This window comes from Nestor notabilis, unplaced genomic scaffold, assembly GCF_000696875.1.
Source record: "Nestor notabilis isolate BGI_N333 unplaced genomic scaffold, ASM69687v1 scaffold984, whole genome shotgun sequence".
Taxonomy (NCBI): Eukaryota; Metazoa; Chordata; class Aves; order Psittaciformes; family Psittacidae; genus Nestor; species Nestor notabilis.
The window spans coordinates 21,686-47,135 of record NW_009925846.1 but is presented as its reverse complement, the minus strand read 5'-3'; the positions used below and the strand labels follow the sequence as shown (position 1 = coordinate 47,135).

The window sequence follows — 25,450 nt, the reverse complement described above, 5'->3', positions numbered from 1 at the left end:
GAATGTCGGATCGAAGAGAGGCAGTAATTTCTGAGTATGTTTCTCTCATACAAATTGGGTGAATCACTGTTGCTCACCATCTCCTCTGAAGCCAAAGACAGAAATTTTGAGAAAGGCTTTTTTTTTTTTTTTTGTGTGTGTGTTGCAGTCTTGCTGATAGCAGAGGCTGTCATTTGATCTTAACTAGGAAAGGGTTTCAGCAGAATACAATGCCAGAAGTAATATGATAGTTATTTATACTAAACTACACTAACGTTTTAACTGTAATGGTCATATCAGACATTTTAAGTTAATTTGGGATCCAGAAATGATGTGGAAATAGCCTTTTTTCTGGGCAAAGAAAAATATGAATGGTTTAAGTGCTAAGTAAGCAGTCAACACTTGTACCATGTCTGAATCAAAATCTAAAATAATAATACTACATATGTTACGAATGAAAATATGCTACTAATAAAGTTCTTAAAAGGGAATCTGGACTGAGTTTGCATTTCTCTGTTCTTGAGCCTGTGTTCACGCAGTTTACCATCAGCAGATACAGTTCTTGATCTATACCTTCCTTAGAAACTTAGTAAATAATCTTAAGAAACATAGAGAATATTTTTCCCCCCACTAAGTAATTCTTCTTAATGGTATTGTATTGCAAATTAATTATTGAAATAATTTCAAAACGTCTACTCTTCTTTTTACATTTGGTTTTACCTGTATTCATTTTTTGCATCATCTGCAGTTGCATCCACTTCACATAGAAATTATTTACCATGTCATACCTGCATTATGTTTTGTGTACCACTATAAGCTTGATTAAAAAACCCCCAAAAACCAGTATCATAGGGAGACTGTACCCTCTTGAGTATAAGCACCTGCTTATATATGGGAAGTGCCATAATGTTTACCCGGTGGTGGCAAACCCAAAAAGGCATATTCAGAATCTATTGGCAAATTACAATCCATAGAAGGAGCTTATTTTTCCAGTTTCAAATAACAGAAGCTGTAAATGTAAAAGACTTTAAAGTCTAAAGCTAATTACTGATACATATGTGGTAAATTGAGTGCATTTCGATGATGTAACAGGAATTTTTATTCAGTTTCAGAAAATGTTAATACTCCCTGGCCATGAAGATTGGATAAGAGGCGTTGAATGGGCAGCCTGTGGTCAGTATGAAAGATGAGTGAAGGGGAATATTGGTTTCATGACAGTACTACTGTCTTATCCTTCCAACAAGTAGCTTTGGTGCACTGTTAACACCTAAGCTTTTGTGGTTGTCGGATTTTTTTGTTCTGAGGTGGTGGGACAGATACTAAAAATCAAGATAGAAGTTTGTGTCCTGTTAAAACATAAGAATTGTTAAACTTAACACTACAGTTATATTTTAGTTATCAAAATTATGGCTACTGTAGTATTACAGACTACTTGCATCCCTCATTTTGTTCTGCTTTCTTCAAGTACGTTTACCTGACTGGTACCTCAGTGCAAACAACTAGGACTTTTAGCAGCTTGTCCTTTTCAATATGCAAATGTCTGTATCTGAGTGAGGAAGAGTTGGCTGCTTTTTCAAAGAGGGAAATGGTACTTTTCTTCTCCCCTCTTTTTTTTTTAGAGAAGGAAATTAAGAGGAGAAGGATGTTCACTAATCAAATAGTTCTTGCAGTAGCAAAAAATGAAATAGAAGGAATTAGAGGATGCTACAACCCTGAAAAAAGAAAAGGAAGAAAGAAGTTCTTGAACAGTATTGAAGGTGTCAGAATTTTGAGAGTGAAGGCCACAAGTAGTAGGGAAAAGTATGTACAGTATTTACCATGCCTTCCATATCTTTTAAGTAGGGAAGTGTCCATAGTCAGTGTGTTATAAACTAGCAGAGTTTGAAAGGGGAGAGTGAATTGGTGTTGAATTACAATAGCATTTTATAATGCTGTGTACAATAAGAATAATTAGGATAATGCTGTAGTGCATGTTTGGAAAGATGGTAGATTAGCCACGGCAGTGGTTGGAAAAACAATGAAAACATAGCTCTATTTTTTTTATTTTATTTTATTTTTAAACCAAATAGGTGAAGACCTTTTCTTAGCAAGCTGTTCTCAGGATTGCTTGATCAGGATTTGGAAAGTGTGTACAAAATCAAAGCAACTTCCAGAAACTGAAGATAATTCCATAAGACTGAAAGAGAATACTTTTACTGTCAAAGGTAGGTAATAGCTGTAAAATTCTCTTGCACAGCTTTTCACTCATGTATCTGTTTGTTGTTTCAGGGGAGCTAGCAAGGTGGTGGTTACCATCTAATTTGTTTTTTTTTTTTTCTTGTACTTAAAGAATCTGAGAGCAGTTTGACTGCTATTTTTATTCTGCTGTTAGAAAAAGTGGAGTTATTGTTTTAAAGCCATGCCTATGTAAAGTTAATTATGTTTTACAAAAAATGGTAAAGCAGGGAGAGAGCTTAATACCAACATGCATTGTTACACATATTCTAAGTGCAGTACGTAGGAGATATGTTTGTCTGTGGGAGGTAAGCTGTTCTGCAGTTCTCCTCCAGTTTAATAGCATACCTTTAATTTTCTTTCAAATTCAATACATTAAGGGTTACTACAATTACTTAAATCTTAGGAAAGTACTGGAGAGAACCCGTAAGTGTATACAGGATTACTTAATGGTCGTTTAACATGCTGTTTGAGCACTGTAACATCAGAGGGTTGCAATGCTGACATTGTGAGGTAAATTATTAGCCAATTTAGGTAATATAATGAAATTTGCATGATGTTACGTGTAAAAAGTGCTCATGCTACTTGCTGCAAATCCTGATTCATCATTTGAAGTATCTTAATGCTTTTATATACAGTCATTTGGAGATGTAAATATGATTTAGAGTAGGGGTAGAGCCACTGTCAGAGCATTTACTTCAAAACTGCTTGAGAGTTCTCCAGGAAATCTGTGCTGCCACTCTGAGTGACCTCTTAGTGTCAGGCTGGTACTTGAGGCTTGTGGCAAAGCAGCCTTTCAAGGAGCTGTTCAGTGTTAATAGGCTATTGAGATACTGGCAGATGATGAAAGCAGTTGATTTTTTTTCACTGAAGATACCAGAAATGACTTGGTCTTCCTTGGCTTTTAGAACGAAATATGCTTTTCTCTGATTTGTGGTAGATACTGATACAACATATGCAACTGCTTTGGAGTCTGTGTTGGCTGGTCATGAAAACTGGGTGTATGCTGTTCACTGGCAACCTTCATTTTTCAAAGGTAAAATGATACCAAACACTTAGCAGTCACGTTAAGTGTTGTATACATGGCGTACATCACATGTCTTTGTATTGCATTTTTGTGTTCACTTGTTACTGTGGAGTATGAAAATGTTTAAATTCTGCAAATAATGCTTTATAAGTAGATGGATGCTGCCTTTTACTCTTGTTTTCTTTAATGAATTAAATAACTGAGCTGTACTGGCTGTATTGTAACTGATCTGTTGTTTATGGAGTACAAATTAATTAGTATAAATTAATAGCTCTAACAGTTTACCTTGATACATGAGTTTGAATTATCTGTTCTTTAGAAGGTAAGCATTAACTCAAGAGCACTCCTTTCTTGTTCTTGGAGTAGAAAGGAACAAACAGCAACATTCAGAAGATTAATCTTCAGTTTCCTGTGTGTTAATATAACATGCTAGGGATTCCTTGAGTATCAGTTTTCTCTCACACATTGCTTTAAGGCATTAATGCAGATGCTTATTAAAAAAAGAGAAAAGTTATTTACAGTTTAATTTTGCATTTTGCGCTAGCCTTTTATCTTTCTTTTAAAATCCTTAAATTCTGACAGCTTTGCTTGCAGTACTGATTTGCTGATGTGCGTTTGCCTGGCATATAAGAGGAGATTCTTGATTTGACATGCTTGCACGCTCAGAACATGCTTGTGTATTTGCCCTGGCAAAGGTGCCTCTTTTCCCCCCCCCCCAAAGATGTATTAGAGTTACTGATGGCAAATGACATCATCAGTACAAAGCTGATGTGTGTATACAACAGTTGAACAGTAGAGTGCAATTAGAATATCAAAATACCTTTGGTGAAAGACACAGAACTTACTTCAGAAATATTGGCTGAGTTACCTGTTCTTTATCTTTTTTTTTTGTAGACACCAGTAAAAGATTTTGCCTGTCAAAGCAAGGTTTAGGGACAATATAGGCATGTAAGTCTTGCACTACAATCTCAAAAACTGTCCTGTTAAGGCCATGAAGTTTTCCAGGTGTCTTACATCATGCCTCTCTGCATATGTGCAGCTGCTAGCAATCTGTGGTCTGCCCAGACTTGGGTTCCGCACATAGCTTCTCCTCTTCAGTAGAGGCAGGCTGGTCTGAGAGTCGTATTCTCAATGCATAAGGTAGGAGGTCTGGTGCTGACATAAGATATTGGCTCATAAGATGCCGACCAATATCTCTATTCTCAAGAAAGGTTCCTCAGTGGTTCTACAGATTTTGCAGTTGGGTGATGAACCAGTTGCCTCTTCTCCATTTTGGCTCTGTTGAGCAGTTGTCTGGAGTGTTTCACTGCATTTTGTGGAGCAGTCCTTACTACTGTATGTATTACAAAGTGCTACAGTCTAATGAAGTCTGTACTGAATCTAACGTTTAGTTTGAAAAAAAAAAACCAACCCAGTGAATGTTGGCATAGAGATTATTTTGTTTTAAACTGTAATCTCTCAGTAAAAACTTATTTGGGGAATAAAACTGAGAACTGCTGTGCAGTGACTCTGTCAAGCTCTAGCTTTTCTTTTGCATTATGTTTGTTTCAGTATGAGTCTGGAGTGAATAAACAGAATATGGTTGTTCTCATATATGTGTTTTAGATTTTCTTTGGGATGTTATGGCTGAAAAATCCATTACCTCCTAATGAAGGCTTGGCCAGAACCTAGAGCTTAAGTCTGTCGCTTAAGTACTGCATTGCGCATCTGATGCTGTACAATTTTCTTAGTGTATTTGGATTTCAGTATGATCAAATTCTTTTAGACAGTATTATCATAAGTTGTAGGATAATTGTTTTCCTTGTACTGTAGATGGCAGCATGCAACAACCAATGCGGATATTGTCTGCATCAATGGACAAAACTGTGATCATCTGGGAACCTGATAAGGAATCTGGAGTCTGGCTAGAACAGGCAAGTGTCAAATCTTTCTCACAATAATGTACAGTATTCAAGTTGCATTTCCAGCATTGTGTGTATACTGTAGGGAACAAAAACTACAAAATACTGGGAGAGAAAGGCAAAAGCATTTTCTTGCAGAAGTACTTGTTAGGATGCTGTGTTGTGTATAAAACTATATATTTCAAAAAGGATGTGATGCAATATGATTTTTTGCTTGTTTGCTTTCTTGTTACCATATTGGAGAGTTTCTAAGGGATGGTTTGTGCTCAATTGTCATTTACAGTATGGCAAGCTAGGTGTTGTATAGTAACACATGTTGTGTACTCCTGTCAAGAAGAAGGAGAAGAAACCTTTCTGAATGATTTGTAGTAATCCTTATGGGAATGTGTACCCAAGCAGTTACTACACAGCAGCTGACATGCAATTCACAAGCCTGGTTTTACTCACAGTAATTTGTTCATGGGTTGCATCACTAGGTTTTTCTGCCATGTGATCTGGATATTCACGTTTCACTGTAGGATTTTGAATGCTGTTCTAATGTGGATCATCCTAAATAAACAAGTAGTACAGTGAGATTTATCTAGACCTTTGGCAGATGTCTTTGTTTTCAGTTGACTTGCTTTTCCCAATTGCAATAGTTTGGCTGAAATTGTTTGGGTTGGTTTATGCCAACCATTGTTTATGATCTTTCCGGTCACAAAGAAAGTTCTCATCCTTTCTTGGGTGAAAAAGAATTACAGTATTGTGTTTACTTTTTCCTTTGTTCCATTGAAAAGTTCTTATGCCTTTCTACTTGAAGAATAAATTGCTTCATAATAGGGTGATCACATAGAGGTACCATGTCCCTAGTTGAAATGCTTAGTTGTGGCTAAATTTACAAGCTTCTAAAAAGGGGTTGTGCAGTAAAGCTCATTGCATGTTGTTACTCTTTGTTTTGACATTCTGTTTGCATTGGTTAGACCTCAAATGTGCAGCTCACAGTTCAGATTTTAACTGCAACAATCCTTTTTGCATTGAGAGAGGGAAACCTGAGCTGGAAGCCTGCAGGGAAGAAAGGCACAAGGGGAACATCCCATTTTCTCTTTCTTATGTTAAACAAGAAGTCTTCACAAAATCATTCCCCTGTTCAGAAGTGAGACTAGAGCTCTGCCTCTGTCATTGCATATCAAAGTCACTTCCATATGAGCAGTATTATTTTTGAATGAGTGCTAATCAAATGGACATACTAGTCCACAGCAACATTTAAAATGAGGTATAGATTCATTTCATTATGATCTTAAAAGCAGCTGTATAATAATGGGGGAATTGTTAAGAGTTCAGCTTGAGAGGAATTGTGGTCTTACCTCTTGAATAAAACTTGAAAATGTAACTTTAATAATCTAATGTAATTAAAAATTTGGAAGAACACTATAGCAACTATAAGGCATTTGTGTGTGTATGCATACATACATGCAAAGTCACAAGGGAAGCACAAAACAGAGGCCAAAATATGCCTCAGAAGGAATGTAGAGTAAATTGCAGGGATTCATGGAGAAACAGAGAGGTGGAAATATGGTAGTGAATCTTGGAAATTAAGACTGGGGGGGAGGCAGGTAATTTGAAACTACTTTTTCTTTGGACCGTTTTTCCATTTTGTGCAACAGATGACAAGAAACTGTTAAATCCAACAGACTGAAGTGAAACACAGAAAGATTGGGTTCCCCATCTCATCTGGTGTAGTGTTTTCTTTCCCTTTGGGGACCAAGCAAGATCCTTTCCTTTTATGAAGGGAGGCTCCAGTAAAGTGGCATGCAGCTTTAATTGTCATGATATTTTAGTTCTTAATTTTGTAATTAAAATATTCTTTAAATGTATTTTTGCGTGTAATGCAAACTCTTGCCCACAGCTAAATTTTCATCTCATCAGATTAGGATGAGTTTATATGAATGGGAGGCTGTTTTCATGGATATTTCACTTCTGATCATTAATTCAGGTTCGTGTAGGTGAAGTGGGTGGCAATACCCTTGGATTTTTTGACTGCCAGTTTAGTCCAGATGGTGCAATGATCATTGCTCATGCTTTTCATGGAGCATTACACCTTTGGAAACAGGCTACGGGTAATAAGGTATGTTGGTTTTTTTCTTTATTAGTACTTAGAATAATTACACTTAGATGTCACTTGAAGTGCTATTCTTAATAGAAAAGTATACAAGCTAAAATTAATGATTGAAATAGTCCTCCTCTGAATAGAATATAGGAGTCTTGCTTCTGCACAGAAGGGGTGTTGCAGTCTCCCAGGCTCTAAAACCTGTTGCTTCCCTGTTGAACCATAAAGTCAGTGGAATAGACTAAACTGCTTAGGGGTTGTGCTTTGTTCAGAAGTGGCAACTAAACCAATTACACAAGTTTGTTTTAGATTGGAGCAGTAAATCAGTATTTGTGTCTCTTTTGCCACTTCAAGTTCTAATAATTTACTGTTTTCAATGCTTTTTTTTTTTTCTTTCTTATAAGGGTACTGATACTTCTATTTTGGTTAGAATATGTCAGTCCACTGAGAAATCCTTGTTGCTTTCTGACTTTTGTAATAGAAAGAATGGACTCCAGAAGTTGTGATTTCAGGACATTTTAACAGTGTAGAGGATGTAAAGTGGGACCCAGAAGGAGAGTTTATCATCAGTGTTGGTTCTGATCAAACTACTAGACTCTTTGCTCCATGGAAAAGAAAACAAGAAACAGAGGTATGATCTTCAAAGATTTTTTGAACTTGGTAAAGCGTGCTTGTCTGTCCTGAGTTTGGAACAAGTCACCTGAACATAACTCAAACCTTGAATTGTCCCCAAGCTATAATCTGTTCAAAATTGCTTGTGTAAATGCTTGGATTAGTCATTGAGTTTGTGCTGGTTTCGCTTTAAAAATGCTAGTGGCAGAGTTTTAACAACTGACATAGCATGACTGCTGTTTAATCCTGAGCTTGCCCCCAGGTTGCCTTCAGTTAGTGTTCTCCCAGGGTCTGCAGTAATTCAGAAGGAGGTATACATGGCTGATTCTAATAACCATCTACTGCCCTTATTTAATACTTGGCTAAGGACTGCTGCAGGTAATCATAAAATAACTCAACTTTGGTTGTGTTTTATTACACAAGTTTAATCTAAGCAAAATTCTCACTGTGTTTTTTACACGATTTAGCTTATGGCTCTGACCGTTTTACCGGAATGATTATCTGAACTTCCTGAGTGCAGTTGGTACCTGTGCAGCCAACTTTTCAGGAAGAATTATTCCTTAATAAATTTTTATATTCCAAAATAAGTCTAAATCATGGTGGGGGAAACCCTGTCTAAGAATGCAAATATTCATGTTTCTAGTTGCTCACACATTTTCCTCATCTACAAATACAGCTTTTTCTGGCAGAGCAGTACAAATGTTCCATTCAAGAAAACTGGCAGAAACTAGATTGAAATCATGTGAGGCCCTGTGCAAGCTGTGCTATTAGCTGGGAGAGGCAAAGGGTGGATCTTACAATTGTTCCATTAATGCATCTGTAGTGTGACCAGCACAGGATGTCTGATGTTTTTCAGAGAGTGAATTTGGCATCAATGTCTTGATTTCCTTCTTCCAGGCCACACAGAAGTGGTGGCGATCCCAGCTCAAGTGCTAAGCTTTGCCTTGTGTGGTAGGAAGGGCATCTTCAGTTTCCTTCCCAGTCTTTTCCCCTAATCTCTGATCTGTAGGGTGCAACAGCTCTGTGGAAAAGATAGTATGTTGGATTTGATGTATAGTCGCAAAGTCCAGGACTAGCACATGATATAAGTTGGCAGCATTCAAAATAATTGTCAATACCACATTCTCTGCGACCTACTCAAGTACCACTCTTTATTACATATACTGCTTGCTAAGTTTTAATCCTATTTTCTGAAAGAACTGAGCTTTGTATGACTTAACCTGTACACCTGTTCCTTCTGTCCCTGAAACTTTTGAATTAATTGATTTCGCAGAGTGGTTGCAGTCTTCATACTGAAGTTTGGTGTGAACTGAACTATTGTACTTCCCCTTCTGTTCTGATACAGAGTAGCACATGGCTATTTTAACCAGGTGTAAATCCAAGTAGCATCAACACTTGTTGCTGAATGGGATGTGGGAGAAAGTTATAGTATCCTGTTGGTGGGTTGAGGCGAAAGGTTAAGGTAGAAGTAGATCATTTGAAAGGGTGTGTTCTGGACTTCTGAACCCTGAAAACCAGTTTAGTTCTGCTGTTCATGAACTTATCAAGTGTTTAAAATGCCTTACTTTCTTTACCATGCTGGGTTTAGCATCTGAAAAAATGTAACAGGTGTCATCTGATGTTTGTTTTAACAGGACATAATGGATTATTCATATATGAGAAGTTTGTACTGCAGCTCAATGTTCATGTTTTTCTCTGTAGAAAGAGAACTGAGTGTTAAATGCAAAAAATTATCCCTTCTTGAAACCTCAATTCTGGTATCATACTGGGCTCAAATATGAGAAATGAGTGACGGCAATCAGCTTCAATTTGTCATGCAAATTTGCACCCTTGTTTTTCTGGAAGAAGCTTATTGCATGACTTATGCAGCCCTCTCTTTGTTTTGGGGTTTTGTTTTGTTTTTCATTCCTGTTTTGTGTGTGGTTTCAAAGTACGCAAACATGTACCTAGTAAAGGGTCAGAAGGGCTTATTGCATTGCTTTTGTGTGGGTTTTTTAGTTTGATTTTTTTCTGTTTTTGTTTTTTCTTTTGCAGGGAGGGGGGAATGTGTGTGGGGTTTTTTTGTTGTTCTGTTTGGTTTTCTCAGTGGAATAATAAAGCTTTTGTGGAAACGTAAGATTTTGTAGGATCCCATTCAGGTTCTATTAGAAGTTTCAACATAAAACTCACTTGAATTTTTAGCGAGATTTATGCAGTTCACAGACAGCGTTAAAGCCTTTCCTTGTGTTTGTATATCTAGTACAATGTGAATTCTGTCTTGGCTGCAATTTTCCAGGCATTTTAATACTGAAGTAGTTTAATTCTAATTCTGCTAGTTGTTATCTCAAAAGTGCACTCTGTATTTTTTCCAACTGAAGTATCATGTAGGAATAGTAGCAAATTACACTTACTAAAAATCTTTCCATGAAAGTGTATTTGCTAGAAAACAAAGGTGTTTGGTTGTTCTTTTTGGTTTTAGAATCAATTTTTATCATGTGCAGAGTAAATAAGATTTTTTAGAAAACCGATTTAAATAAATCAGTATATTTTTTGTTAATATTCTTTGCTTAGTGTGACTATAAAACTAACTTCTCTGCCTAATTTTTGGTTAGCTGTCTATTTTGGTGTTTTTGGATTAATATTTGAAGCATAGATATGATTATTTTGGGAAACTAGAAAAAAATTTAATATTTAAAATGAAAACACTTCTAAAATCATCAGGATTTTCCAGATATTTTTTCTATAAGAAGCTATTTTGGTTTTGTCAGTGTTTTGCAAAGCTTCTATTAAATGGTCTCACTAAAATCAAGTATTTAAGGAAAGGGGAAGTAGGAACCTGTAGCCTGCTGACAGCAGTGCTGCTGTGCTTTGTGAAACACGGATAAAGGAAGCAAGGTAATTTTAACTACCTGACTTACGTCTTTCAGAGCTACAGTTTTGAAAGTAGTGAGCAGCATACAATCCTTCTTTTGCTTAGGCAAATTTTGTCCTATTCCTGGTTATCTAGCATACAGAAGTCACAGTAAAGGGCAGTGTGCCCTTAGTAACAAAGGTAAGCCTTAAACATTATTGTGCACAGTCACAGTTTACTAATCACGGGAATTGTTTGGTGGAAAAACAGGATTTAACTGGTGTATGTACAGGCTGGGCAGAGAAGAGATTCAAAGCAGCCCTGTGGAGAAGGACTTGGGGGTGGTGGTGCATGAGAAGCTTGACATGAGCCAGCTTCAGTATGCGCTTGCAGCCCAGAAAGCCAACCATATCCTGGGCTGCATCAAAAGAAGCATGACCAGCAGGTTGAAGGAGGTGATCCTGCCCCTCTACTCTGCTCTCACGAGACCTCACTTGGAGTATTGTGTTCAGTTCTGGTGTCCGCAACATAAGAAGGACATGGAGCTGTTGGAGCAAGTCCAGAGGAGGGCCATGAGGGTGATCAGGGGGCTGGAGCACCTCCCGTATGAAGACAGGCTGAGAAAGTTGGGGCTGTTCAGCCTGGAGAAGAGAAGGCTGCGTGGAGACCTCATAGCAGCCTTCCAATATCTGAAGGGGGCCTATAAGGCTGTTGGGGAGGGATTCTTCATCAGAGACTGTAGTGGTAGGACAAGGGGTAATGGCTTTAAACTTAAACAGGGGAAGTTTACATTAGATAAAAGGAAAAAGTTCTTTCCAGTAAGGGTGATGAGGCACTGGAATGGATTGCCCAAGGAAGTTGTGAATGCTCCAACCCTGGCGGTGTTCAAGGCCAGGTTGGACAGAGCCTTGGGCGACATAGTTTAGTGTGTGGTGTCCCTGCCCATGGCAGGGAGGTTGGAACTAGATGATCTTAAGGTCCTTTCCAACCCTAACTATTCTATGATTCTATGTCAGTAGAAGGTTGCTATTAACTTTATGTTAATAAAATCAGCAAGTAAAGCATTAGTACTTCTTTTGAACTCAAAATCTCTGGTTAAGAATTGTGTTCTAACAGAGTGTCTGTTCATGTAGGTAACCTGGCATGAAATTGCAAGGCCTCAAGTACACGGATATGACATGCGTTGTCTGGCAATGATTGGCCGGTTTCAGTTTGTGTCTGGAGCAGATGAAAAAGTGCTTCGAGTTTTTCGTGCTCCCAAGAATTTCATAGAAAATTTCAGTAACATCACTGGTATTCCAATGGAGAAGCTGTGCTCCCACGTAAGTGTGCTAAAGGACTGCTAAATGATAACGGTCCTCTTTCATGTAAATTAATGCTTTAGAAAATGACAAATTTCACTGAACTCCATACAAATTACTTTAACAGTTCTGAAACCTTAACCTGGTTTTTCATTTTTTTTTTTTTTTTCTATTAGCTTCAGTGTGTGTTGTTTTATATGTATTTTTATGGTGTCATCTCATAAAACAGATTGCATTTGGAACTTATCCAGACCCAGTGTCTGAAGATTGAAAAGAGCATGGGTAAATTTTAAATAAGTCACACCAAGTAGACTACTGCACGCGCTCTGTGGTTTGAAAGCAAACAATAAAGCCTGGGAATGTGCTTCTTAATTTAAGGGTGTAGTAGTCTTGTCTAGATGTAATTACAGTTGTGTGGTTATGTGTTTTTGGTTTTGTTTTTTTTTAATTGTATGCTTGGAAATAGCATAAAGCTTTCAGCATTGTTGTTAGTTGTTACATGTAAATATTTGTAAATACGTACTTGCTCGTGCTTTATTTCCTCTTGGCATTGGAAATTTTCTTGAGGCCTTTACATTCCAGTTCTTAGTTGTCAATAAGTGTACTTTCCTACTCTGTGGAAAGATAAGACTTCAGAGTTGCTGTCCTTTCCTCCCCATTTGCTCTATGTCTCGTTTTTCTTTGCATTTTGTAGAGCAGACCTCTTTCAAGGTAGCTGCCTCTGTACGTGCCTTGCATGCTTTTTGCATTTCTGGCTCAAAAGGAAGCAGTGTTTTCTGTGCAGCTTCTCAGACGTGGATTAGACTTTCCATTTTGTTTAACAATTGAAATACGTGGGAAAGAAATCTATTCATTTTTGGTAGCAAGAAGTTACATAAGTAGCTGTTTAGTGCTTTAATTCCGTAAGACTTTGTAAGCATGTGTGTTTATGACATTGTGCTTTCATAATGCTGGCAGATGTTATTAATTTACTTTCATGTAGACTCTCCTTATCAGGTCCTCTAAGTGCTGCTTATTGATTCATAATATCACAGTGTTTCACATAGGCTTAGTTTAAAGAGGAAGGTTTTATGAGCTCTAATATACAGCTATTCTTAAAAAACTGTATTGAAATTGTTTCTGTGGATGCTTTTTTTTTTTTCCCCATTAAAGTGGATAAGCTTTTTCTTAATGTAGCTCAAAACACCTTTCCCCAAAAACTAATAAAACCAAAAAAAGTCATCTTAATATTCAAAAGAGTTGAATAGGATTATATTTAGTTCAAATCCATGGGATTGTATTACACCTTGGGTTGTAATGAAGAACCGTTTTTGGTTTAGAGGCCTTAGGCTTATGCGTGTGTCTCCCACACTTTCTCATCAAGTTATGAACATTTAAATAAATAACATAGTATTTTAAGATGTCACCTAAATTATTAATCCAAATCTGGAAAACAGTCTTTCTTGGGACTTTTCAGACACTGTAAGGAAGGGGGTTTACAGTTATTAGATCTAATCTTTTCCCATCTCTGCACAAAGGCCTCAAGTTCACTTACTCTTTCTAAATTTTCGCTTTTTTCCCCATACCTTTATGGAAGTATTTGCTGTGATGAGTTGTCTTTCCTCTGTGCTGTCCTAAACAGGCATGTACTCTGGCCACATTTCTGTGCTATGTACCGAGTTGAGTGTGAAGCTGTGGACACAGACACCCTCTGTCCCCTTTTCCAAAATGCTGCTTTATTATTTCACCTCCAAACAGACCGTTTCCCAGTCCTATGGTGTTAAAAACTGCAGTGCTCTCAGTTAATTGATTATTTATTAGGTTCTGGATGAGTTGGGAGTTTTTCAAAGTGCCCTCCTTCACTTCTCTAGAAAAGTCACTCTCGGGGATTCCTTGAACTGTGGACTTTGAAACCTGAACCTGCATGACAATCCATATGTAAACTTTTAATTATTTATGTATTTTATTTATTTATGAAATTCAGCAGTCAGCTGATCTTCCAGAAGGTGCAACTGTGCCAGCTTTGGGATTATCCAATAAAGCTGTTTTTGAAGGTATGGCTAATGAAAAATAATGGTGGTGGTGTTTCATGTGGAAGCTTTGTTTTAAATGATTGTTTTAGTGTACATCTTTTTGTTAGGTGTGTCATTGTAAGCTTGACTGCAAGTTTAGAATCTAGAAATAAAATGGTGCTAAGTGTTTATTCTCTGGTAATACCTAAATATGGTGCTTGAAAAATAAAAAAGCACAAATGAGAATCTTTCCTCCCTTTTTCTGTCTTCGATTTCTCCTCTAAACATTTCCTAACGTCTTTTGGAAACCTAAAATACTCTTTTCCTGGTTTCCATATTGTGTCCTGCACCTCTGTAGGAAGGAACCCCGCTCAGTCTGTACAGTGGTCCTGAGAGCCTCTGCTATTGACTGATGTTGATGAGTTTCACATGGATGCTGGGGCACATTGCTCTCCTGTGATGGTTATAGGAGTAACCACAGCAGGATATTGTTAGAATTTCCCCACCTGCTATTGTTCCTCTGTTTTCTCCATGCTCACTACCTTTAGCCCCCTGAGAAGACTAATGACTTTTCAGCCAAAAGAATTAGTACTCAATAGTGTACTGTAAAAACTAGGTTCAGAGCTGTTAAAGCAGGACTATCTGTTGCTACTTGTGATTGCTTTGTAAAATACTGCTACATTCTGGAGTCCTTTTCGTACTCTCCTCAGATGTTAGCCCCCTTGTAGAAGCTTAATGCTGCTTTGAGGAGGATCAGTGGCACACTTTCTGTTCCAGTGAAAATAGCCATGAATGTTTTTTTTTCCAGGCATGTGTTGCCTTGTGAAAGTATTTGGGAAGGAAGAATTAATTGGCCAACAGTAACTAATGTTCTGTTTGTGAAAGGCTGATGAAGTGCTGGGTGAATTTAATTTTTCTGCTGCTTTTTCATGAGCCCTGCTGAGAGGGAACACAATACTTCCTTTTCCTAGAGTATTATCACACAGAGAATAACTAATTTCCATTGATGTCATATGGTACACCCAGAAGCAGCATTATGAGTAGAAAAGATGTCAAATTATCCTGCATTGTCCACCATTGCCCACCATTGCCCACCCAATGCTGCCAGGCGCTGATGGCTTAGGATAAAGACCCACAGACCTTTTTTCTTGCTTACTCTGCAGAGGAATCTTCCTGGTGAGTGTTGATCATCAGATAGCAGTCTCAAATGAGATAAATATTGTTAATTTCATTTTCAAGGGGAGAGAAGACAAGGATGAATGAGAAGAACAGGTTTTCTGTTCTGCTGTTTCTGTACCTCCTTTTTTAAACTGTTCTGTATTTGAAATGTGCATTTGGCAAAAGGTTAGGTTCTGTCTGAGAGCAACTGTTCCCAACTCTGTACCTTTTTCTTAAATAATACCTTCAAAATGAAGGACAGAGTTGAATTTTAACTTAAAATTAACTGGAGCAGTGTCTGTTACTTCTTGTACTTTTGCTTAAAGCAAAGGACTGAGCCCTTGGCAGTTTTGCTGAAGTTTGCTGATTGTAGATAAGTTTCTGCAAGTATGGCTTTTCATTTAGGGGTCTACAGTAAATCTAGGAATTAACCACTTGTATTTGAGATTTTTGCCTTGGGCATTTTCAAATACAGAAGGAAAGGTTTAATGTTGGGGAAGCACAGGTTCAGCTCCTGGTGACTGCTGTTTTCTGATAAATCAAAGTCTGTTTTAAAATCTCTGAAAGAGACTGTGCTGATGAAGACAGGTCAGTCTTGGAATGAAATGAATCCAAAGGTTAGATTTTAATTATTTTAGTTTTTTTCTCGCCTCCTCATTCTCTTGTACGTTAGAATAACTAGATATAGATTTCCTTTTTTCTTTTTTTTTTTTTTTTTTTTTTTTTGCTTGTCTAGTAAGTATTTTTCCTCATGTCAGGTACGTCCTCTTGAGCTAATGAAGTCCTTACTTTGAACAGGAGATATGGGTGTTCAACCAGCTGAGGATGAAGAAACATTTAATACCATTTCGAATCAGTATCCTGAGATTTATTTTCAACCCTTGATCCTTACAGGTATGATATTAATTTCTATTGTAGGAAATAGAGAATGAGGTTCATTAGATTAAACTTGAAGCATTATTTGGCTGATTTTTAGATTAGTCAGTACCAAATTTGAGTATGTTGTACAAATGTCTTTTAGAACCTCCCCCAGAGGATCACTTGCTGCAGAATACCTTGTGGCCTGAAATTCAGAAGTTGTAAGTTTTATTTTCCTTTTTTATTAAATTTATGAAATTTCTAGAAAGCTATTACAACATAGTAATGTAGTCTGGTCTTGTAACTTCCTGTTTTACTGCCTGGTTGACTTTGTGTGCAGTGTATTGCTTATAAAATAAATAATTTGTATGTGTAGAAAAATGAGGAAATAATGCAGAAAATAGCAGTTAGAACTGATGTGTCACAAAGTTTTATTTCACTAGTTGTTTCTGTACCAGTGAAATACGTATATTTTTTAGCACAAAGCTATGGTTTGAATTTGTATTGAGCAGACTTTAGTTGTTTCTTTAGATGTTTGTCTTTTGAAGGTCTGTTTAGGGCACCAATCCTTGATATTTTCCTCTTTTCCAAGATAATAGCAAGGCTTGTGGTTTGCTATAAGGAGCTGCAACATGTTCTCATGGTCTTCTCTGTGCTCAGGAATGCGATGGGCCTCTCTTTCCATGCTGCAGCCTTTGTTTGTATCTGTCTGCTCAGCACATCTGCTTAAAACCTTGCGTATACCGAATGTCTCTTGGCATAGGGAGTTTTCTATCTCTTTCCACTTTGTGGCACAGACTTGCAGATCAAGTCTGTCTTCCTGGTACAGGGGTAAAAGCTGAGGCATCAATGCAGGAGCTTCCCCCTAAAGCCTAACAGAGTTGTAAGGTGCCACAGATGGAAGCAGCAGCCAATATCGGATGTGTCTAGTGGTAGAGCAAAGTGATGAATGTTGAGTAAGACAGTTACAAACCCACTTTAGATATTGAATGCTGACAGAGTGGTTGTGGATTGTGAAGATAATAGTTACATGGTCATGACAGTAATTGTTTTGATGTTGCATGGTTCTTCAGCTATGTTTTGTTCCTTCTTTCCCACGATTCACAACAATTTGCGATTGAAGGTTGTCACCTGATTTGTTCTGTAAGGATCATGGTAACATTATGCTACACTTTCACAATCTTCAAAGCTTTAGTATTAATCTTCGAAAGAAATGAATCATCTCAAGATCTTACGGTTTATTTATCTTAATCTCCTGAAAGAGTGGTCTCAGGCAGGAACAAGAATAATGTTGAGCCTTTGCTGATGATTACAATTGCCTTTCTACATTGCAAGTTTCGTGACTTCAGTTGGAGGGCAGGAAATAAAAAGCTTTGTGAAAACAGTTTGCAGGTTGCTGTAATTTGACCAAGTAGGAGGTTTTGTGGGAGCTCATCTTTACCTTCAACCAGGCAGTTAATTTTCTTTGAGTGCTTTTAAGCTCCATTACTGTGTTTGTACTCAAAAGTGCTTACAGGAGCGAAGCTGCTGGATATTGGACCACATCTGCATGTTTTGTAGTTTCTAACCATTACGTTAACTGCTTTTCCTGTGTGTGCTATGGCTGCTAATGTACCCACTCACATAAAGATACCTTATCAAACTACTTAAGTAGTGAAAAGAAGCCAAAGCCAAAATTTTTCTTCATTTAATTTTGACATTTCTCGAAGTCTAGTGAGACATGAATCTTTGATATTCTGCTAACAGGAGTACTGCATATCTGCTTTTATATCCTGCATTCATTAAAATAACTGCATTTTATGATGGTCTTAGATGACTTATCTGAGCAATTATTTCTGTTTTTAGAGACACTGCTATTGATAGGGATTCTTTTATGCAAGGGCGACAAGATGTGAAGCATTCATAGACTTTCAGGTTTTTTCCTCAGGATAATCTTGAAAGAAGTAACGTGAAATCGCATAATGTAGATTTCAAGTTGCCATAGCAGCAGAAAAACAGTGTGAGGAACTGGCTTGCTAAAAATAGCTTGTTTGTCATTGACATTTGTGCATTCCCAGCTCTAACTTGACACCAAATTTTGAAGGATTTGTGTTGGGTTTTGCAAACCTTTTACTTAAGTAGGTTTTAGTATGAAGAACTTGCTGAATTTTTTACATTATCTAATAACTTTAAAATAAAAATATGATAAATCCTATGAGAGTGTGCTAATCTTTATCCTCAAGGAAAATTAATGTAGAGAGTTTATGTGCAGCAGGCTGAGATTAAAGTGTTGACATAAATACGCATGTTTGTATGTATGTACATGTCATGTAATGCATTTGGAAGTCTTGAGGAATCCCTTCTGACAGTAGAAAATTACTGTAGTCATTTGTCTGGACACTATGAAAGTCCAGTCAGTTTACCTGTGCTTAAAAAAATGCTATGAATTACACATTGCTAAGGCTAAAAAAGGGTTGAAAGTGCAATTTCATTATTGATTCATTCTCTCAATTGTGGAAGTTTTTTTTGGTGTTGTATATTGAAGGGATCAGATTGCGTGTATGGAGACATGAGAAGGGGTTGTACTGGAGCTTCTATACTCACAAGTCTCACGCTTGCTTATACAAACATCTCCTACTGCCACTAAATTTATTCTCTTTACTGGAGACGGCAGTGGGCTATATAGGCTGTCGGTCTGACCTGTGATAGTTCTGCTCATGTGACTTTGCAGAACACAGTATTTAAGGTTTTGCTTTGATTTAAAGGTAACATTTTAATGCTTCTTTTTAGCAAGAGCAAAGTTGGATGCAGAAGCTCAGAATGTTTCTGTCAAGTGCTTTTCAATATTACCTTTAGGAGATGATACCAGAGTAACTGAGGACTTGTTTCACAAGGTGTTCCACAGGTCATTTTTCCTTCGTTGAATTTCAGGAAATTTATACTTTTCATGGAATAAATACTTTTCAGATTTAGCCAATTGACTTCCAATGGTTTTTGCTACAGAATAGTCCCCAGGAATGTGCTTTAAAAGTAAGCATTATCATAAAACTCCTGCTGGTGGCACATTAAGGGGAAGACTTGCAGTAGTACCTTAATCATTATAAGATGCAATCAAATTTGCAAATTAACATTCCAATTAAGCACAGCCACCAGTCCCTCTCCCCAGGCACAGTTACTCTTCATGAAAAGCCAGTGTATCCCCAGTCTTCAGACATGAATGTGGGAGTCTGTCTATGGGATATGCCCAGCAGTGACTCTTCTGGATTCTGTTCAACAGATAGAGACAGTAATTTGTCATTGAAACAGATGGCTGTTCTGGCTGCAAGTGAAATCCCATGAATATCAATCCCTTATAAGAACTTTGCAACACTCCTGACTGAAGGAGTTTATTAAGAGAACTGCCCATCTCTTCACAGATAGGAATCAAAGGAGCAACACCTCCCCCTCCTCCCCTCTCGCCCCCAACTGGTATTTAGGTGATACTTGTCCACTGTTCATAGATTGCATCTCCAATTTTGGTTTACTTCCGCTGTGTTTTCTGACTGATTTTCATTTGTGTTAATCTGTGTGGCATTTCTGCTTATTAGTTAAATCCCAGTCCAGATATGTGAGCTTCAATCCCAGCACAACTCGTGCAAAGACTGATTAAAAGTGTATTTCTAGAAAGAGCTAGAAGTTTTGGGGTTTTTACAGTGTTGTATTCCTTCTCCAACGTGATTTTCGTCCTCTACTTCAGAAATCTTTTGCTGTTTCACAGAACACGCATCCTTTGGCTGGGTGTTTGTGGTGGGTTTCTTTGGTGATCTTCAAATACATGGCTTCTGTTTTTTTTATAGGTAGTGTTAAAACTACTTTTTAAGAAAATAAGAATACATTACATGCTGCTCTAGTCTGCTTTGTTAATCATTAGTGTAGCTTCTGCAGTGCTGATGCTTAAGGACTATAGAATGGGCTGGTCAAATTTTTTCTGTAGTCAGTTCCTAAATGTGAAAGAATTTATGCAGATGTTTAAATTGAATGCTGAGCATGGTTAGGAATTACTTGGGACATAGTACTGAAACACTGGTGAGAAGTTCCTGGAAGGTGCCTTTCATATTTGCAGAGGGATTTTAAGTAACATAAGAACCTTGATGCATACTGCAAGAATGACTGTGATGTGTTAAGTACCTTTTCACATTTATTTCAGATATGGACATGGATATGAAATTTTTTGTGTTGCTTGCAATAATTCAAACACTGTAATTGCCTCAGCATGTAAGGTAAGAAAAGATTCTAGCACCATCTAGTGAAAAGTGACACCATATTTCCAGGGCTGACAGAGCAGGAGAATTCAGTTTGGGCTGAATTCTGTTCTTTCACTTAAATGTGAAAAGATTTTATATAGATGACAGTTGTCTTGCAAAGGTGAGGGTGAATGCGGATAAACTATTATTCATAAACTATGTATGATTCATTTGAAGGTATTAGATAAATTCTAACAAATCTAGGTATAAAACATTTACTTCCTGTAAAATCAGCATTAGTAGAAAGCGGCAAAAAAATCTTGACACTTTCCAGGCGAAAACTGACTCTGACTTACTTGCAAGCCTTAAAACAAGCCCCTTAACATCTTTGTGTTTTGAAATAATGTGCCTTTTGTATTTGCTTTTGATGATTCTCACTGATACTTTTTTTTTTCCCATCAATACAGGCTTCAAAAAAAGAACATGCAGCAATTATTCTGTGGAGCACTGCTTCTTGGAAGAAACTGCAGAGTTTGTCATTTCACAATCTGACTGTTACTCAGCTGGCATTTTCTCCTAATGACAGATTTTTATTAGCAGTTTCTAGAGACAGGAATTGGTCACTATGGAGGAAACAAGGCTCATCAGAGTCAGGTAAGATATGTGAAGTGGGTATACACATTTGAAGACTTCCTGGTTTGTTCAGTACTTCTGGCTTCAGAATACTTGTAAGAGAATTGGTAAAAATATTTTAATGGACGTTTTCCTTACAACGTTTCAGAGTTAATAGTATTGTAGACTCCTGTGGCTTTAAGAAGTGCAGTTAATGGTGTATAGGAAAGCTAGAAAGGGAATTAAAATGTGGAGAAGTATATAATTGGGCCTTAAATGCTGTTTAATTGATGGATGTAATGAAATCTGCTGTTTGTCCTCCTGCCTTCTGCTTGTGAATATGTTTCAGATTTACTGAAATCAAGCATCCGTGGTGGACTGTGATGCTGGAACTTCAAACTGGTATTCTATGAAGGAAAACCTTCATCTCAGTGTTCTGTGCAGGCAAGGCTGGAAGGTTCATTGCTGTACCCGTGTCCTGCATAGAGCTGCCTTGTCCCTCTTTGCAGGGCATGACACTTTGAGACTCTTGACAGGATTAATCTCTATCTTTGGTGTGGCTTTCTGATAATCCTACACAATTGATTAATTTGACTAGGACTGGCTGTGTCTGGAATAAATGCTGATAGTAAAGATTCAGTTGACTTTCTCATTAAGACTTTGAGCCTTGCAAAATCATGAGGAGATTGCTATTGAATGCTCAAATGGATTCCTAGAACAGATGCTTGCGCTGAAGGCGATTATCTTGCACTGTTAGCTTAATAGCACATAAACACTACTGGGGTCTATAGAGTTTTCCTAGAGACTTGGCAGTGAGTTTTGGTCTGTTCATACAGTGTCTGGTTTTATCATGGCTTGAGGTTTCTGTTATTTTCAGACCGGTTCTAAAGCCTGGCGTATTGCCCACCAATAGTTATACAATGTTTCAGGATAAGGAGTACTAATTCTCATAGGAAATAGGGAAATACTGTTTTTCATCTGTTCATCAATAACTCTTCTGTCTACGAAGAACATCGTTACCAGTGTAAAGCAAAACTTCTGGTATTGGCATCCTAAGTAGTGGTTATTCAAAGTCTATGCTCCAAATATTTTCTGCTTAGGAAAAGTATTTCCATTTAGTGATTTGCTGATCAGCTTTATTGCCTGATTGTATGCATATTGAAATGGCAGCCTGTCTTTTTGGGAACAGATGAATCTTTACAATTATATTATTATGATTTGAGCTCCTGGGGCTTTACTTGGTAAATAGGGCTGTAGTGAAATTATTTGGGGTACGTGTACAGATGGTAAATGCTACGCTATACTAAAACCTTTGAAGTCAGCGTTTTTGTGAAAAGCTTGTATAGAAAGAACATGAAGGTTGGGCTTACATTCTTCTGAAACAGGTATGGGTGTGAAGGATCAAACTGTTACTCTTTTAGGGGCTGACTGATGCGGTGTTGAACAGGTACTAATTATCATTGTGATAAGTGTTGGAAAAAATATTTATATGGTGCTAAGTCTTCCCAATTGCTTTAAAGATGAGTGGAATAATGTCTGAGTATTTCTGCAGTTCTTACTGAGGGTTAAGAGGAGTAACAATTACTTTGAACATGTAAAATAGTGTAAGCAAGGGTTTTCCTGTGTTTTATTCCAGGACCAGTTTTCAGTTGCTGTGCATACACAGACAAAAATACAGCTGTTCACAGTCGAATCATTTGGTCTTGTGATTGGACACCAGATAGCAAGTATTTTATTACTGGCAGTCGGGACAGAAAGGTAATTAATACAAAAGCAACTTTAAAAGCCCAGATTTATTTTAGATTAGCAAATGCTGTGTTCTAATGAGTCCATATTCTATAAATACACAAAAAGCTTCTTGTGTGTATTACACAGAAATCGGTGAGGCTTTCATATGCTAAATAAAGTGCTTGAATACGTATGTATAAGACTGTGGTCTGCCAGTTGGACCTTCTCCCTTCTATTGTCATGCAGTAAGACAAGCATATGTCACATAACTCTCATGGGTCTCAGTTTTTCTTTTACCTTTCATAACAGAATCTGTTTTTGTTGTCAATATCTTTAGTGAAAGCAGACTCTCTGAGAAGTTGAATATATAAAAATAGACATTTTTATTGGTTTGGGGTCATCCACTATTTTAACTTAAGTTATTCCTTATGCTTTTCTAAGTGCATTTACAAGTGAAAATTCCTAGATGGTTCTCTTTCTTACAGGTCATTATCTGGGGCCATTGTGATGTATCTGTGAATACTGAAGGGAATATGTTGGATTCAATCAAGCCCTGTTCAACAGTACTGGATGCTGGGGATTCTGTTACTGCTGTTAGTAGCAGCCATGTGCTTACTCCTGATGGAAGGTACTGTTTTTTCTGTAATACTGTTTTGTGTTATTAGTATCTTTTCTGCTTTAGTCAGTTTTCTGTGGCTAAAGAGGCCCTAAAATCTACTAGTCCAAAAATATTTTGACCATTCTTTAACTGAATGACCTCTACTTTTTTGATTTCATGGCTATCTTTTCAGGTGTCTGGTGACTTCTCCTAACAGTGTAACAAGAAAAAAAAATGCATGAACACACCTGAAACATATTTATTCTTCCAACAATATGGACTGATCTGATGTTGTAATAACCTCCTTTTTCCTAACCAAATATTGTGTATGTTTCTGCTTTGCTAATTTTTTTATGAAGAACCTTTGATGCAAATTGTGAAAAGTAAATACTGATCTGAAGGGCAAGGTGGAGCACAGTTTTGAGTGCTAGTTCTTTCTAGCTTGCATTAGAGCTGGCTTCACTGAGTTGCCTACTGTAATTTCTTTCAGAACTAATGCAGTATTCTCTTGATAGATATATTGTTGCAGTAGGCTTAGAGAATGGGAAGATTACTTTGTACACATGGAAGCAGAGTGAGCAAGAACCAGCACTAGCTGATTGGACCACGTGTGTTGAGATGGATAACAGGTATGTCTTGAAATAGGTTGGGAGCAAGGAAGTATTATTCTTGAAACTAATAGTGCTGGAGTTCTATTCTTATAGTATAAAATGATATGAAACTGGTTTATTCTTATATCAAACATCATTATCCTTTTAGGAAAAGGTTGATCTCTGAAAGTCTAAAGATGTCTTTAAGGCAAAACCTGGAAATAAAAATACTGGTTATTCAGATTTATCAAAAAACAAAACAAAAAACCCCAACAAACCCCAATGAAAACCAAGGGGTCAGCTTAAATCACAAAATACTTCAGTCTGTGCAAATACTTTGAGAAGTCTTACCCTTTGTTTGCCCCACAAAAAAACCACTTTATTATCTTTAGCCATAAAATAAGGTGATAGAAAACACTGAAGTGTCATATACATTAGCAGAGCATTTTGAAGTGGATGACAGCAAGCTTTCAGGAGCAGCTTCTAGCAGAAACCAGAGGAATGACAAGCTATATCTGGTGCTGCAGTGGTGACAGCTAGAGAAACTCTGTAGAGAGACCTTGATGTTTCACTTAAAGCATTCTTCTAGATTTTTCTTTCACATACTGGCATTGGTAGTACCAGAAATGAAAGTTGATGGTGACTTTGGCCTGCATGTGCTTGAAGTGAGTTGGAAAGAGGCACCAGATAACAGGAAATCACAGGCTAAAAGCCAGAAATCTGTCATATCTCAGTAATTGAGATGCTAGACCTGCAGCTTAGTTCGGTAAAACTTGAAATCAGTAGCTGTTTGAATTATTGATAAGTGAGAGGATAAAATGTCATTAGTGTTAATGGCCCTACTTATTTTAAGAACTTAATACCTGCTGGTTGTCACAAGTCAGTTTTTCCTCAGTTGATAGCATTGACAGAAGAGTACTAATTATATAAATGTTGATGTTTAGATTCACATGCCCAACTGTGTGTGACATTTTGCAGCTATGTATGGATTTCTTTTTGTTGCAGCCAAAGTCATGCTCTTGCTGTGAAACGTTTATGTTGGAGACATCATGCAGGCAGAGCTGGACATAATGATCAGAACAACAGTGAGTGGTTGCAGCTTGCAAGTTGTGGAGCTGATCACTGTGTTAAGATATTCAATGTCAACAGATTTGCTGTTTAGCAAAGGCAGCCGGCCTGTCTTTGCAGAATGGATTCACAACATTTTATTTCAGCTTTTGGCCATTTTGATTGGTGAATTTTCCGCTTCCTGCTGTGGAAAGTGCAGCATCTGACGTGTAACTTATTAAAGCAACTTTTGTGGTAGTTTGAAATGTCAAATATATATATATATATATATATTTTAAATTCTGCAGTTCTAGGAACATGAAGTATTTTATATGTTTTGGTTGGTGGATATCCTGGAACTGAGGAATGGAGGTGTGGGGTAGGGTGTGGGAGAAGAATAATGAGACAGCTTTGTTCACTGTGACTCCAGGGGTAGGTGGGAAGCTGCCAGTACTTGTGTAGTTCTGTGCTTGGGGTTGCAAGTGGAATACTGAATTTTTTTTGAACTCCTTATTCTTATTAAACTTACTTGTCAGTCAGCCTGCCAGTGCTGACACTGCGTGTTTAAGCATGTGCAGAGATCAGAGTTAATATACAGCTTTCTCTGATTGCCTTCTGAATGTATATTTCAGCCTTGGTCCAAGTCTTAGATGGCCTTAGTTTTGAAGGAGTAGTTTGTGTTTTCATGCTTGGGCAGGCCTGCTTGTTTTTATTCC

At 37.4% G+C, this 25,450-nt stretch overlaps 1 protein-coding gene across 1 annotated transcript in view; it reads left to right on the top strand.

Annotated features, from left to right (window-relative positions):
* The window catches only part of ELP2 (elongator acetyltransferase complex subunit 2), a gene marked incomplete at its 5' end in the record, with an annotated part of 34,896 nt that extends 9,889 nt beyond the window's left edge, over window positions 1-25,007 (top strand). The window contains 16 exons of the mRNA XM_010013220.1: window positions 1,086-1,152; window positions 2,049-2,183; window positions 3,134-3,229; window positions 5,033-5,133; window positions 7,094-7,225; window positions 7,689-7,838; window positions 11,783-11,971; window positions 13,914-13,983; window positions 15,898-15,993; window positions 16,121-16,178; window positions 20,123-20,195; window positions 20,627-20,813; window positions 22,408-22,529; window positions 22,985-23,127; window positions 23,613-23,726; window positions 24,693-25,007. Coding sequence (XP_010011522.1) covers window positions 1,086-1,152; window positions 2,049-2,183; window positions 3,134-3,229; window positions 5,033-5,133; window positions 7,094-7,225; window positions 7,689-7,838; window positions 11,783-11,971; window positions 13,914-13,983; window positions 15,898-15,993; window positions 16,121-16,178; window positions 20,123-20,195; window positions 20,627-20,813; window positions 22,408-22,529; window positions 22,985-23,127; window positions 23,613-23,726; window positions 24,693-24,849 — 1,890 coding nt within the window. The remainder of the gene's footprint in view (window positions 1-1,085; window positions 1,153-2,048; window positions 2,184-3,133; window positions 3,230-5,032; window positions 5,134-7,093; window positions 7,226-7,688; window positions 7,839-11,782; window positions 11,972-13,913; window positions 13,984-15,897; window positions 15,994-16,120; window positions 16,179-20,122; window positions 20,196-20,626; window positions 20,814-22,407; window positions 22,530-22,984; window positions 23,128-23,612; window positions 23,727-24,692) is intronic.
* Between the last annotated feature and the right edge of the window lie 443 nt (window positions 25,008-25,450).